Below are 14,315 nucleotides of genomic sequence, written 5' to 3'. Positions count from 1 at the left end.
CATTTAGTAACCTAGGAAACTGTTTTTAGTCATCCATACGTTATTGGATTTTGGCAACCAAATGTATCTGCTGTTAACCATCTGCCCCTTTTACGCAAGTGCAAAGAGACGTTTTTTTCCACGATTTTACCGCTGGTAATAGTTTAGGACGGGTGTAGTTATTGCACCATATCTCGTCACCAGCTGCTGGAAATTAATTTTTTCCCGCGCCAATCCAGAAACAGATGATGAGGCATAAGGAGAGTGTAATGTGTGTGTCCGTTCTTCCCGTCATACACTGGGCTTATCAAATCAAACAAAAGTGCAATGAAGGCTTAGGGGCACACGGTTTAAAGCAAAGAGAGCACCAACAGGTATTTTTGTTTGTTTGCTTGATAATGATGAACTGTGGTGGTACTTTGTTTTGTTTGTGTGACGAGCTACCTGTCACTTATCGGATGAAAAGTTACCCCGGCGACTTGATTATGAACATTGTGATATCTCCCGTGGACTTGAATAGCGAACTAGTTAGAAACCATGTGTCAAGCTGGCGAGTTGTGCGACTTTACGAGTGCGTTTGTTGCGATTTATTGATTGATTTTTCTCCACTAAACTATGTTGGGATCTATGCTAAGTGCTTTCATGCTAGCAGTAAATTTACTTTCACGTGGAGGCAATAATGTTTGGAAACAATCCAACGTTCGGTCTCTGGGTTGTTATTCGCCGTTCGATCTTCAAGCGGTTGTTACTAATGGGGCTGGTTCCAACGAAATTGGATTTTCCGCTTGCTTCATGTGCTACACGAACTTTATTTTGATTAGAGGTGTTCAGTGCATGTGCATCGACGACAGAACAATTAATGAACTGATTCCTGTCGATGAAACTTATTGCGACATTCTTTGCGATGAAATCTCTCAGCCAAGCAACAACGAAATTTTCATGTGTGGTGGCAACCTCGGGGCTAATTTTTACTGCAACAGGCAGGCTGGCAGCATTTGCCTTGATGCAAATCCAAATCAATCAGCAAAAAATATATATCGCGATTTTGACGCTGACGACGAAGATGATTTCCAGTTAATGTTGCCTTGTTTGGATTTGGGATGTGGCCGGCCTGAAACCGAGGACAGAATCAACCTTGTGTATGCTGAATACTTTCCCAACTTGAATCCCGAAGATTGCATAATCTACTGTACGTACGTTAAAACTTCTTACGCCCACGCCGGATGGATCTCATCTAACAATCGTAAGTCATTTACACTTGCTTTCAAACAGCGCAAAAGGAATTTATTGGAACAAGTCTTCTAGAATTTGAATCCTCTCATTGCATGTCGAGTTTTTGCAAGTGGACTCTTCCAAATATTCGAGCGTAACGAGATGGAAAGAAACACCTTAAATGCTGTATTTTTTCTCGTCTGCTAAAAAAAATTTTCGTCTGCTTTCCTATTTACCACATTTTTTTATTCTTTTTTTTTTTTTTTTTTTTCGTATCGTTTTTCTCTTGTTAGTATGAGACAGGATAGCATTAGTAATCCCCTCTTTTCAACACACAAAACCCACCCCCAGCAAAATCTAATCTCAAACTACAAATCAAGTCACGAGCTCAATACAAATAAGTATGTTTTATCCACCACCATAGTCTTATTGAACCATCAATCAATTATGGGACCTTTTGAAAAGTGTTTACAGTAAATCGTGTATCATAAGGATTAAATTACGAAGATTGGAAGACATACTGAAATAATTCACTGTTTATAAAACAAAACAGAAATGTACCCGACATGCGTCTGTTCTAACGCCACGCGGCAGCCACACCCAACTGATCCGCCATGTGCAGAAGGAACATGCCCGCCTCCTCTGAACCCAGTCAGATTAATTGCTGGTGATGCCAATGACCGACAGGCACAGTCTTGTGGAAACCTGGATGCTGCATACCCTAATTGGTCCGTCTTCTGTACGACAACAGTCGTCAGACCAGTGAACGGGACGCCTTATTGCGCTGCTTTTCAGACGCTGTATAACAGTTCGTGGGACGTATGTCCTGTTTCAGCTACTTCAACCCAAAAGACCAGCTCTTTGTCGTTAACAACGCCAGCATCACAAAATAACAAATGCCAGTCGCGTAACAAGTCAGTCAAACTCTTCAATTCTTATTCTCGCGCTATTTCAATAAAATGTGATTGTTACATTTAACTAATTAGGTCGCAATTCAAGGAAGTGCCCAAAAAACTATGGGGAGGAAACTTTGTTGGCAATGGCAACTGCGCAAACCATAGCCGCCTTTACAATGGATCATGTTATTACACAGGATCACTCTCTGGTAGGTGATTCCCAATTATGAACGATAACAATTCGTGTACAACTTATTGTAAGGGGATTGCGCAATATGTACTGAGCTTAGTCAAAATCGAACCTTTGGGATACAGATAATGATATGGAGAACGTGGACGATTGGAGAAACGCTTCTGCCAAATATTGCAATGAAATATACGATGGACATTTGTTGGCCCTTGAAACGGAAGATGAAAAGAATTTTGTTGCTGACGAATTTTTATTGTCTAATTTGGGTAAGTAACTTGAAAAAACCTACCAGTTAAATGTGCATTAGAGCAGCTAACGGCCCGTATTAGCTTACAAAAAATCCATGTTTTTGAAAAGGAGAAGACGGGACCATGCGTCCTTTTTAACAAGCGGTATGAAGACTAGTGCATCCACGGAGTATTGGAGTTTGCCCAATGATGTTCAAATTCAGATTGCTAATGTGAGCAATTGGGGCGTCGAATTGGTGAACTGCGCAGACAATTATCCCTCCTACTTGGTCCTATATTACGAAATGGAAACCCAAGGTCTTGCTATTCTTACGCTCTTGTTTCATCACTGCTGGATATTTACTTTGTGGACTTGTGGATGGCATGAATGCAGATTATGGCAGCTGGCAATTCACCCGGGATGAATCGAGTCGCCATTTCGTTTGTGAGTACATCGAACCCGAAGACGTCGAAACAACATCTCCGTCGACGACATCACTGTCAACACCAACAACATCAACTTCCACGACGACACCAACAACGTCAACTTCTACGACGACACCAACAACGTCAACTTCCACGACGACACCAACAACGTCAACTTCCACGACGACACCAACAACGCCAACTTCCACGACGACACCAACAACGTCAACTTCCACGACGACACCAACAACGTCAACTTCCACGATGACACCAACAACGTCCACTACGACAATAGCACCGACTACTTTACTTTCGACGCTATCTTTAACGCCGATCTTGTCTACGGTTTCCACCCTAGAAACATCATCAACGACTCCCTCCTCTTCAAGCACTGAAGGTAATCACGTTGATTTGAGAGACATTTATGATTCGAATTCAATACCTTTTCATTGAGAAGAAACGACAGCAGAGTCTACCATTAGCAGTTCAACTTCTGCGCCAACGACATTTGAGACAACAAGTGACAGTAATATTTTAAAATCCGTGTAGCTATTTTGTCAACGATATACTAACAATGGACGTTCACAGATATACCTTCGTCAACGACCAAACCAACTTTAGTGCCAGAATCAAATCACAAAAGTTGTCCGTGTGTCGCAACCGATATGTACCACGTTAACTGGACAATACGAGCCAACACTACCAAGACTCAAACGTGCCGACCCGGTGCTCAAGGCACGGCTTCATGGTCGTGTGACTTGATCGCTAACCAATGTAGCCTACGCACTAAACAACCAAATTTTGACGATTGTCAGAGCCAGGAGCTTCAAGAAATTGCAGACGAGGTAAGTAGACTGGCCACATTGCTTGCGAGATAAAACAAGCAATGAATTCTACTTAATTAACAGATAGCTGACTACGACACTGAGCTGAACACGGTGTGGGAGAACCTGCTCGATTTCACTCAACCAAATGATACCTATTTCGGTCATGAAATTGATTACATTCTTGGCTTGGTTACTGACCTCCTCGATCGACAGGACGAACAAATGAATGACACCAGTAATCACCTCGAGTTCCAGATCAATACCACTCAAAGCGGAGTGCGTATTTTGAACAACCTTATCTCTCATGACCTGCAGTGGGAACAGCTAGACCCGGTATGAACAAGTCACACTATCATCAAACCCCAAGTTGACCGCATCATGACACTTTCTCTCTTCATTATAGAGTAATCGTTCTCAATCGGCATTGCTTTTGTTGAACGTTTCGGAAGACATGTCATTCCGGCTGGCGGATGTGGCTGAGATGGATAACCTATCTTTACGCTGTGAAATACAGTTAACCAACCTAACTTTCAGTTCATCTTATTGGGACGGTGGTCAAAAAGAAGTTTATGATTGCTATCTGAATGCAGTAACAGCATCGGAAGTCTTCCTCCAATTTCCTTCTTCAAGTCAGTTTAACTCCGACTCGACTTATCTTCTTTTGCCTGAAGAAGCCGTCGCAGTTGGTCGCAGGCACAAAGCTGCTGGTCTCCTTATCTCTCACTCTATTCTACAGCATCTTCTACCTGGCCAGAATAGGTCCAGTAAAACTATAAGACATGAACGAAACTAACATAAGCTTTTAACTGTTTCTAATAAACACAGTGTGGCAGGTGACCAGAAACAAATCAACAGTCCTCTTATCAGTTACTCTCTGCGTAACGATGAGACCGATGAAGAAAACGTGTCGAAAAACACAAATATCCCTGAGGGAACGTTTGTTCAATTTGTCTATCAACATGCCAAAGAGGCAAAAGATCCACCTGTTCGAATTCTTCACCGCGATCTGGATCCGGGTGAAACACCCAGCCCCGTCATAGGATCCGCATTTTGTGCTTTTCTTTCCTACCATGCCTCAAGGTATTCCAGTACTTTATTCCATTGAGTATTACCTTCAGGGCATTTTCGGCTTGACCAGTTTTAATGTCGATGGAACAACGTGGATTTGGGATGGTCAAGGTTGCACATTGGAATCGACTAATCGTACGCACACGCTTTGTAATTGCAGTCACTTGACTGGTTTCTCCGCCTTGATGGATTTCCATGAGTACACGGTATAGGTTATGCGATATTTTAAAGAAATTATATGAGAGCTAAAGAGTTATCTTATTGATGTAGGGTGAATCTCGCCCGCTGGAAATTACTAGTTTTACGTGTAGTTTGGCATCTGCGATTTCCTTGGCCATTACTTTTACAGTTCTTACCGTTCTCAGGTAGGCTCAATCAAATAGCCTTTGAAGTGATTTTTTCCTGTAACCTTTACTGTAATTGATGAACAGATCAATAAAGACGGACCGCACTGTCATCACACAAAACTTGTGCGTTTTTCTGATGGTATCCCACATTTTGGCTCTGACTACCTTAGGTAATGTCTCATCCTGTTTATCAATTACATACTGTTTCAAAATTAAGACAATGCTTTATTTTCCAGATCGACATTACCTGAAATTGGATGATGTACGTAGGTTCCATTTGTTTAAATCCATGCTTTTGCGACATAATTAATTTTTATTTGGCCTGAAGGTGACCTGTGCCATTATGGGTGTTCTGCTCCATTTTTCTCTACTCGTTTCCTTCATGTGGATGGGTATCGAGGGAGTCCGCCTATGCCGTATGGTTGTCTATGTTTTCAATCTGTGTGATTGGACTTTCTACTACGTGCTAGCAGCAAATTTGGTTCCATCCATTATCGTCGGCACCACTTTGTTTGTGGCTCACTTTACAACGGGAATCATACCGGCCTATGCTGGAGACGAAACGTAATCTATATCAATTATAGCGTATCAGATATAGGGTAATTAACGATTTAATTTCTCGTCCATAGGTGCTGGTTGAATGGAGAAAACTACAAATGGAGCTTTGCTGGCCCTATAGCCGTCATAATCATCGTACTTGATCCATAATAGAATTAGCCAAAGTTGAGAAAGTAAATGTTTCTTCTTTAGGCTAATATGGTATTTGCCATCATTGCCGTCCGTTCTTCGTGGAACTTGAAGCAAAATATTGACCGTTCCATTGAGGAGAAGATAAGGTTTCTAACAGCTAACAAAGAGAAAATGCGAGAAAATGTTTGAAAGTCAAATGTAAAATTTTAACTGTTTAGAAATGCTGCGGCTCTATCGCTGTCACTGACTTGTTTGCTCGGGATTTCCTGGTTGAGCGGATTTCTACTCTACACGGAGACACTAGTGTTTGCTTACATTTTCACCATTACCAATGGTCTACAGGTGAATAGTGATTGTTTGTATCATGTAGTCTTTACGATGTGATGTAATTGCGCAATATTTACAGGGAGTAACAATAATGCTGTTTCGATGTATCTTGAACGATGAAGTTCGTAATGCCATCAAAGAGCGCTGGAGACGCCATAGGGACAACCGGGTAAGATTGCCAATGTTCTCTTTCTAAACAAGTGTAATTATTTCAAAATTCCGCACGTGTTCCAGATGGGTAAATGGTCATCCACAATGACGAACAACACCAATTCGCAGCGCCGACAATCAGTCGTCGGCCCTGAAAGCAAATCAGGAACTAACAGGAAACTCACGCAAACCAACAGTCGATTGTCTAACTTATCAAATGCCACTAAGACCACCGAAACGACAATTGTCCCTAACAACCGTCTCCCCGAACGAATGCAACGAAGAAACCTTCGTACTTTCTCAGGTAGATGTTCAGACAAACTTTTACAAATAAAAGGGTCTCACCTTTATGTTGGTAACACGACAGGAAGCGAATTCTCGGAAACTGAGTACAGTTCTGGGACTCGTGGGTCTTTCAGCAGTACGGGATCGTACCGTCCTAACAGTTCGGAAAAACAAGAACCAATAACTGTTAACAATGGCGTTCGTGAATCACGCCGAGTAAGCTTTTTGGTTCAGGATCCAACATTACCTTCTACCTCCCTTTCTTCTGGCTTTTACCAAGTGAATCCAAATAATTTATCGAACAACACATCAGTGGTCAGTAGAAGACCAGGACATCTAATGTTTCTCGAACAGGATCCATCCGCTTTCTTTTGACAGACTACGGGATATAAAAGATAGGCTTAATGGTCATTACTGTTGGTTACATAAAAAAAAAATATTTTCGACAAAGTTTGATGTTCGTCGGGACAAAAGATGTCGTCTGATTTCTTGCCCTACAGGCCGGCATCAACAACCGTAAAACCCAAAAAAAAAAAAATGATTTAAAAGAAGGACAATGGCCTGGACTTAACTCTGGGAGTTATGCTTGTCTTGTTTCATAATCAACGCAATGTATATAACATTATGCTACCGTTTTGATACTTATACACTATAGGCTTTATGTTACCGTATTTTTCTTGCTTCCTCTTGGCTGTTGATCTTTACTGCTGTAGCTACTCGTTGACGTGTCTTTACCGAATTTTTAAAATAGAACATACACAATACGTGAAGCCATGTACGTCTTTTTCCGTGTTGGTGATAAAATCTAAGATGAGCTGAAATGTCTGTAAATGCCGCTAAGCCTGTAAAAAATGACAGCTGATTTTTGCTCATTACCGTTCTATTCGTTTAACACCATAATATTGTCTAGATTATTAGTCATAACAGCCAATGCGCTTGAATGTTAGAGTAGTAACTACCTAGCAATATGTTACCTAGTCCTACCTATCTAGCCCTGCTTAGTAAACTTCCTTACTTACCTTGTGAGGCATATTGTTCCCTCACGAAAAACATTTTCGTCGTAAAATTTGTTAGTAACAGTTGCACGTGCACCTTTGAAATGAAACCTTATTGAGTGTCGGATAGTTCACATGTAAAAACAATTCAATTATGAGTCAAAGTCTAAATTTTTTTTTTTTTTTTTTTGCTATTTCATTCTAAACCTAACTTATGTGTAATCCTTTTTGTTTAGAGATTTTGGCTTCTCGATAGGGTGGTAAGCTGAAAAAGGTCAACGACGCAGAAAACGATAGACACGTGATGAATCTGTGATTCAACCAACCTAACGACTGGTAGAAGCCTATCGGTTATAAACAAATTTTTGCCCCGTGTATCCCACAGTCTTTGTTGTTTAGGTGAGCGACGTTGTCGGGCACAGACTCTGTCCGGTTTGCCTTTTACCAAGTGGTTGGGATCTCTGCTTTCTCGTTTCAGTTATAGCTGATTCGAATGAGTTGCAAAGATCAGCTGCTAAGACTTGGATTTCGTCATGTCGTCATCTGCTGCCGATTCTGTTTTTACCAAAATGACACCAAACGGGAAGGTGTTTTCACAAAAACAGTTTTCCTCGTCATTTTTTTGTTGCTACTTTTATTTTTCCACAGATTACACTGTTCATACCACAAAGGGAATTCGTTGATTATCTTTCATGGATTCAACCAATAGGCAGGTGCCGCTGTTCTATAAAGCCATTTATCTAGAACTATACAACGTAGAAAATCATGTGCCCACTTCAGTAGAAATAATCTTATGATTTGATTCTAGATGCAGCAATAGTGGTAGATCGTGAATATGTTCACCCGGAACGTTCAATTGCTGTGCAGTTAGTTAGCACGGTACGTTATGGACGCGAAGATGACGAAGTGATGGGCTTAAACCTGTCAAAAGAAATATGCCTGGCCAACGTGATTGTAAACAAAGTGCCCATACCAGAGCATCTAACAGAGATGCAGGTAAACATTGACACTTTGTTACTTTACCAATCATAACTATAGAGTAGTAGTAGGTATAGCCAACTTGATAAATGAATTCTACTATCAGTACCTTAGAATGTTGTGTAATTAGTTCCCATTCAATTGGGTAGTAGAACTTTTTTGTAGTAAATGTTGCATTACTTATACAAAATGAAAATTACCGATTGATTGTGTTAAAAAAAACAAAAAACAAACATGAAATTGATAGCAATGAGATAATGGCAAGGTTATAATCAAATTCAAATGTACCGACGATTAGGCAAATCTTCTACGGATTTATGGAAACACTTGCTATCCCTTCCATTTCGAATGGCCTTCAGGTATTGGGCCGAGTTTAACTATTCAGCAGCCATCGGCGATGAAAGGAGAACCCTGTGGAATAAAGCATTTCATCGAAGTCTTTTGTCTCTACAGAGGCAGTTGCCAACCTCACAAACGGTTTGCGTCATCATTTATAAAATTTTTGCAAATGTTATGGTTTCCTTTGAAAATATAAAATGATCCTACTATTACAGGAGCACTATCCAGTTTGATGTGGATTTGATTCAGAGGCACGGATCGGCTGAGAAATCGGCTGTTTGGATACCACCAGCAGTTACAGTCAGTCGTCCTCTATTGCTCGCTCTCGGTCGTGTGGATATGGAAGTTTGCTTAGAAAAGACATCCGTCGTCGATGGCGAACCCCTTATCATCAATATTTCTATTACCAATCAGTCCAACAAAAACATCAGAGGCATGAAAGTAATGATGTGCTTTTAAAAAAATTATTTGAGCCTATTAAAAACGACAATTTATTCCACAGATCACATTGACTCAATTTTACAAGCTCTCTTTTTCCGAGGGCAAACGCAAAGTGCCGGTCAATCGCATGGAAACTCATACCGGCTTTCCCATTGCACCCGGAGGGACCCTTAATCAGGTGAGTCACGTCCAGTTTTGCATTAAATTTGCAATAAAAACATGATTGAATTATTCCTTATGACCAGACTGTTATGCTTGTTCCGCGTGCCACTACGGGTACTAAACAAGAGGGGTTAGCTGTTCGGCGGTGTGTAAGTTCAAACGTCTCCCAGTTAGCACCGAGTACTCTTTTTGCCGATCCCAGTCATTCTGATATTTTTGGTTTCATCATCTCTTACCGAGTTCATGTTAAGCTTAAAGTATCCCAGACACCGCTGAAGGCCACCGTAATGGCTGAGGTGCCTGTCTTCATTGTTGCTAAACGTGATAGCGAACATTTCTCACATCAGCCGAGTGGAATAGAGAAATGCCCTGGCGATTCTTCAATAAATTTTCGGAATCGAAGGTTTCTGAATCATTTCCTATGTTTTAATTTGACGGAACAGTAATTTCGTATTATTTTTCTCTTCAGTACCGCATTTTCCAAATAAATCTGAGCGCTTAAAAGAGGCCCAAAAGAAGTCGGAACCTCTGACACTATTCATTTATTCAATGCCATTTAACTACGCAAGCCCTTAACGTAATATCTATATCGTAATTCATAATCTGGAAGTAATAATTTAGGACCCTAGGGCTATGAAGTGCATGAAATGAAATGATTTATGGCGTCCAGGAGTGATTGTGAAAACCCATTCATTTCGTACTTATGTGTGACAATTCTGGTGTAACTCTTGGAATTGGCAAACTTGAAATAAATATAGTAAAAAAAAATTTCTGTTGGAACTCATTTCTTTTAAACTATTCGTTGTGCTGTTTAAAATGCGATGCTTTTTTCTATACATGGTATTCTTTCACGGCATTTTCTACTTCCAAGATGAATGTGCCATGTACCGCAAAGTTAAAAAAGAAACTTCTAGCCGGTGGCCGAAGGAGGCAAGGAACTCAACTTTTGGCGCTCGAGGCAATATTCCGACATACCATTCAAACTAGCGTGCGACTACGTGACTGTCAGACGCTGTACACGTCACCCAAAAAGTTACTTACCAAAATGATTTGCTGTCACGTGCTAATTTTTTTTTTTGCCACTCTTGCAATCTCTAAAAGTGATGATCTTCCAGATTTTTACACGTTTACCGTTCAGGATATAGAAGGCGAAGAAGTGTCATTGGAGGAATATCGAGGAAAGGTAATAGGAATTTTACTGGTTAAAACAGATCATTGTGCTTATAAACTGTTTATCACAGGTTTCTTTGGTAGTCAATGTTGCTAGTCTGTGTGGATACACCGATTCCAGCTACAGAGCATTGAAACGACTCCAAGACATTCTTAGCTACAACCAAAAATTCAATGTCCTTGCATTTCCTTGTAATCAGTTTGGAGAACAAGAACCTCACGAAGATGAAGTAATTTTAAATTTTGCAAAAACTAACTATGCTGTTGAGTTTCCGATGTTCTCCAAAATCGATGTCATTGGAGAAAATGCTCATCCTGCTTTCAAGAATCTCATAAGTGAGTGACACTTAGACTGAAAATTATCACAATGCTCACCAAATGAATTTTATTTTATAGATCAGTCATCTGTTCACCCTGATTGGAACTTTTATAAATATTTGGTCGATCATAATGGAAGAGTGTTGAAGGCATGGAGTACTAAAACAACCGTTGAAGAAATTTTTGATAGGTAGACTCCTCATATTTTCCAAGATGACTTGATTTTTTAAAATGATTCTTATCCTTATTCTGACATTCAGTTGTAAGGCAGCTCTTGATTCTATTCCTGAAGCATCTGTTCCAACAGATCAAGGCGAGTCTTCCGATGTGCCGTTGTCACAGGCCGATGTTGTCTCTAAAGATGAACTGTAATGTAATTGTCAGTTCATTTGGTTAACGATATTGGGGCAATATATGTACACATTCAAATGATGATTTGTGAAACTGTATTTTCTTGTTATTATTCAAAACGACAGTAAATTTGCCGTTTTAGAAAGAAAAACACGTTGATGAAGAAGGAATAACGTTGAGGCAAGGGAAACCAATTAAAACTACTAAGATGGAGTGTGTCGTGTATACTTCATCGATAACAAGACTGAGTTAACAGTTTCTTTGTTTCGGTTCATTGGACGTACACAACTCTTATTGTCTTTTTGGGCTCTATAAACAAGTGCCCGCCCCCCCAGGACATATATATGACATAAAACTTTTGCATATTGAGAAGAAAAAAAAAGACAAATGATGCGATGGTATCTTCGTACTTTACCAAAGTTCACCTTCTTTTTCTTTTGCTGGAACTTCGATGACTCGCGGTTTGTCTATAATTCGTGCAGTGCGATTCCCCTTTTCAACGATGCCAATAATCCAGGCTTGGTATCCTTCTGTTTTTTCAATGTCTTTGCAATATGCTGCAGCTTGTTCACGAGGAAGACAAATGAGCATACCACCTAATAAAAAATGACGAATTATATTTCAATGCGGTGATGCATCTTTAAGGTAGGGGGAGTTACCTGAGGTTTCGGCAGAAAGACCTTGAAGCAGCTGGAACATATTACCACATGCCTTGGCAACAGCAGCCATTTTTGCTATTACGGGTAAATTATGTATAACAAACGAAACTTCATTCTTTTGGTGGGCAGCAAGGTTCTGTGCATGACCTAAAAGTCCAAATCCAGTCACATCCGTAGCCGCATGAGCGTTATATTTGTGCATCAAACGAGCAGCTAGAATGATAATCGGCAATAAAACGATTTAAAGAATTTCCTTAAAACGTAGAAATTTATATACTTCAATACCAGTTCTATTCAATCTTGCCATGGAATCAATCGAACGGAGGTAAGCTTTGCGTACGTCATCTTCCGACACAACCAATTTAATCCTGTTCCAACGATCTTGCAAATCTAACCACTGGTGCGCATTGACAGCTACTTGCGTGCCCAATGGCTTTGTTAGAACCAGCACATCTCCTACAACAGCATTGTCTGGCCTGAATAACAAAAGTTTCCTATAAATACTAGTAGGCATTACAAGGAGAGTGACTAACATTATAAGTTCTGAAGTTTGGCACACAGAAGATGCTACTCCTCCAATGGTACACCATGGGTTCATAACTGTTTGGCCACCTGTTACATTTGTACCAGCCTCCAAGGCACAGTCCTATAACAGAAGAAATGTTAAAATATGGAATTTTGCCACCTGGTTACTGTAGTGACCTTAAAACCACGCATTATGAGTGGCATTACAATATCTCGCTCCTTTTCCGTCATCTTGGTTGAAATTCCAACCAACATAAGCATGTTATCACACTCTGTCACACCCATGGCATATAAATCACTCAATACATTGGCAGCAGCTATCTTCCCTACAATTGAAACAAAAGCTAGAATATTTGAAAACACTGATCAATGCAACACTAACCTTGCATATAAGGGTCATCAACTAAGGGGTAGAAAAAATCGGTTGTTTGGACAAGAGAAAGGCCTCCGTGGCGAAGTGGTGTAACAGAAGCATCCATACCAACACCTCCAAAAAATATTTATCAAATACATGAACACAAATAACAAAAAATGTACATGAAAATAATATCATGGCAAGTTCACAATGGTAAAAATCCATAGCAAACTGAAGTGACCAAATACCGATTCTTGTGTAGGGAAAATGAAGATATTGGCTTTGCTCATGATCTTGGATGTTAGCATCATCATCCTGAAGCCCTGCAGACAATAGTAGTTTCCCAAGAACATCTTGGGAACACTTACACCCTCATCCTTTTAAGTCTGCATATCGGGTCAATCGGAAGGATGCATCCAGATCATGAGCAACAGGATCAAACGGTCTCCTCAATGACAGGCTTGTTGCATTTTCTCCCGTCAATTCCAACTGAACGGCTTGAACTGCAGCTAAGGCTTCCTGTGTCACGCTCGATGATTCCATGATAGTCAGACGGCTAACCTACTAGTTATCACGTAAAATATACACATAAAAAATGTATACATGATGTCCGAGCTCTTCCTGCAATACCAAACAAAATAAAAATACAAAGATCTTAGTACCTGACAACGGGGCTGGAGGATCTCTTGCTATCTTCGAAAATTCAAACGTTCAAACAGGCAAAACGGCAAGCAATGAAATGGCGTTGGGGTGGTAGCGTGCTATAGCATGCGTTGTTCGAGGCAAAGGACAAGCCGCATCAGTTTTCGATGGAAAAGGGGGAGGACCGAGCCAAGCGTGCGCAGCGCCCGGCAGCGCCTCAATAGCAAGAGAAAAACGCTCCTGCGGCCATTTCATGAACCCGATAAAAACAGAGACGACTGAGATGCTTCATTTGATGTGAAAACAAGGCTGCATGAACACATTTTTAGTGCTGCTCTCTTTCGGTTAGTTCATGGTTAGTGTGAAACCATTTTGTACAGCAGCGGTCCAGAAAGTAGGAATTCCTGCAAAGTGGGAAGAGGCGTAGGCCTACCTGTACGGAAAATAACAGTCAGGGTCTCCTTATCGGGGATGCTTCTACGGTCTTAACAATAACCATCACCATGCTGCAGTGATTGTACCCAACTCTAACTGATCATATCGGACAGACACTGAGCGAATTATGGACTCGATGAAGTTTATGTAAAAGAAACTACCACTGCGTCTGGCATTCCTACATACGTTGATCTATCCCACCGTTTATTTACGAAGGTCGAGTGATGTTGAAACCTTGGCGCGACAATTGAAAAAATTAACAAAAAAAAAGATTTGAAAACACATTATATGTGTGTCGCGCCAGTACCTTCCGGTAGTAAG

General features: G+C 40.6%; 4 protein-coding genes and 1 long non-coding RNA gene across 7 annotated transcripts; 3 read left to right on the top strand and 2 right to left on the bottom strand.

The window, feature by feature from the left end:
* Window positions 1–338: 338 nt before the first annotated feature.
* Window positions 339–1,373, bottom strand: LOC123474445. Its single transcript, XR_006649324.1, has 2 exons — window positions 1,177–1,373; window positions 339–1,090 (listed from the first exon to the last, which is right to left on the bottom strand). It is a non-coding gene; the product is annotated as an uncharacterized LOC123474445 (long non-coding RNA).
* On the top strand, window positions 595–7,295 carry LOC123474437. The gene is made up of 22 exons (XM_045176645.1): window positions 595–1,222; window positions 1,745–2,105; window positions 2,178–2,296; window positions 2,403–2,543; window positions 2,607–2,822; window positions 2,899–3,327; window positions 3,388–3,456; window positions 3,519–3,775; window positions 3,839–4,090; window positions 4,161–4,516; window positions 4,583–4,837; window positions 4,896–5,031; window positions 5,096–5,190; window positions 5,257–5,342; window positions 5,409–5,434; window positions 5,501–5,736; window positions 5,802–5,865; window positions 5,923–6,008; window positions 6,081–6,204; window positions 6,269–6,358; window positions 6,424–6,643; window positions 6,707–7,295. Exons 1-22 carry the CDS (start codon window positions 595–597, stop codon window positions 6,997–6,999), a joined length of 4,539 nt encoding a protein of 1,512 aa, XP_045032580.1. The 3' UTR covers window positions 7,000–7,295.
* Window positions 7,296–7,999: 704 nt separating this feature from the next.
* Window positions 8,000–10,064, top strand: LOC123474436 (phosrestin-2-like). 2 transcript variants are annotated; one of them, XM_045176643.1, is made up of 8 exons: window positions 8,000–8,206; window positions 8,268–8,328; window positions 8,428–8,615; window positions 8,896–9,074; window positions 9,152–9,377; window positions 9,439–9,555; window positions 9,623–9,942; window positions 10,009–10,064. In XM_045176643.1, exons 1-8 carry the CDS (start codon window positions 8,153–8,155, stop codon window positions 10,025–10,027), a joined length of 1,164 nt encoding a protein of 387 aa, XP_045032578.1. In that variant the 5' UTR covers window positions 8,000–8,152; the 3' UTR covers window positions 10,028–10,064. The 2 variants fall into 2 exon arrangements, with proteins under 2 accessions (XP_045032578.1, XP_045032579.1); XM_045176644.1 differs by having other exon boundaries at window positions 8,011–8,206; window positions 8,268–8,332.
* A 457-nt stretch (window positions 10,065–10,521) lies between these two features.
* On the top strand, window positions 10,522–11,459 carry LOC123474435 (glutathione peroxidase 7-like). Its single transcript, XM_045176642.1, has 4 exons — window positions 10,522–10,722; window positions 10,781–11,045; window positions 11,106–11,217; window positions 11,288–11,459. Exons 1-4 carry the CDS (start codon window positions 10,585–10,587, stop codon window positions 11,397–11,399), a joined length of 627 nt encoding a protein of 208 aa, XP_045032577.1. The 5' UTR covers window positions 10,522–10,584; the 3' UTR covers window positions 11,400–11,459.
* LOC123466259 (inactive selenide, water dikinase-like protein) lies at window positions 11,457–13,737 on the bottom strand. 2 transcript variants are annotated; one of them, XM_045176640.1, is made up of 8 exons: window positions 13,580–13,737; window positions 13,166–13,481; window positions 12,945–13,049; window positions 12,740–12,888; window positions 12,571–12,683; window positions 12,323–12,513; window positions 12,038–12,250; window positions 11,457–11,974 (listed from the first exon to the last, which is right to left on the bottom strand). In XM_045176640.1, the coding sequence occupies exons 2-8, from the start codon at window positions 13,458–13,460 to the stop codon at window positions 11,790–11,792; spliced, it is 1,251 nt and encodes a 416-aa protein (XP_045032575.1). In that variant the 5' UTR covers window positions 13,461–13,481; window positions 13,580–13,737; the 3' UTR covers window positions 11,457–11,789. The 2 variants fall into 2 exon arrangements, with proteins under 2 accessions (XP_045032575.1, XP_045032576.1); XM_045176641.1 differs by having other exon boundaries at window positions 13,166–13,478; window positions 13,580–13,731.
* Window positions 13,738–14,315: the final 578 nt, after the last annotated feature.

Source organism: Daphnia magna, linkage group LG7 (assembly GCF_020631705.1).
Source record: "Daphnia magna isolate NIES linkage group LG7, ASM2063170v1.1, whole genome shotgun sequence".
Classification (NCBI taxonomy): Eukaryota; Metazoa; Arthropoda; class Branchiopoda; order Diplostraca; family Daphniidae; genus Daphnia; species Daphnia magna.
The sequence above is the reverse complement of the archived record's forward strand: the minus strand, read 5'-3'. Positions and strand labels throughout refer to the sequence as shown.

Excerpts from the sequence above, each read along its gene's own strand:
- LOC123474437 (XM_045176645.1), top strand. The coding sequence starts at position 595 with ATGTTGGGATCTATGCTAAGTGCTTTCATGCTAGCAGTAAATTTACTT. Across the intron at positions 1,223-1,744 it reads ATGGATCTCATCTAACAATC|AAATGTACCCGACATGCGTC; the intron begins GTAAGTCATTTA and ends AAAACAAAACAG. Across the intron at positions 3,328-3,387 it reads CTCCTCTTCAAGCACTGAAG|AAACGACAGCAGAGTCTACC; the intron begins GTAATCACGTTG and ends TTCATTGAGAAG.
- LOC123474436 (XM_045176643.1), top strand. The coding sequence starts at position 8,153 with ATGTCGTCATCTGCTGCCGATTCTGTTTTTACCAAAATGACACCAAAC. Across the intron at positions 8,207-8,267 it reads AAATGACACCAAACGGGAAG|ATTACACTGTTCATACCACA; the intron begins GTGTTTTCACAA and ends ATTTTTCCACAG. Across the intron at positions 8,329-8,427 it reads TTCATGGATTCAACCAATAG|ATGCAGCAATAGTGGTAGAT; the intron begins GCAGGTGCCGCT and ends ATTTGATTCTAG.
- LOC123474435 (XM_045176642.1), top strand. The coding sequence starts at position 10,585 with ATGATTTGCTGTCACGTGCTAATTTTTTTTTTTGCCACTCTTGCAATC. Across the intron at positions 10,723-10,780 it reads TGGAGGAATATCGAGGAAAG|GTTTCTTTGGTAGTCAATGT; the intron begins GTAATAGGAATT and ends TGTTTATCACAG. Across the intron at positions 11,218-11,287 it reads GTTGAAGAAATTTTTGATAG|TTGTAAGGCAGCTCTTGATT; the intron begins GTAGACTCCTCA and ends TCTGACATTCAG.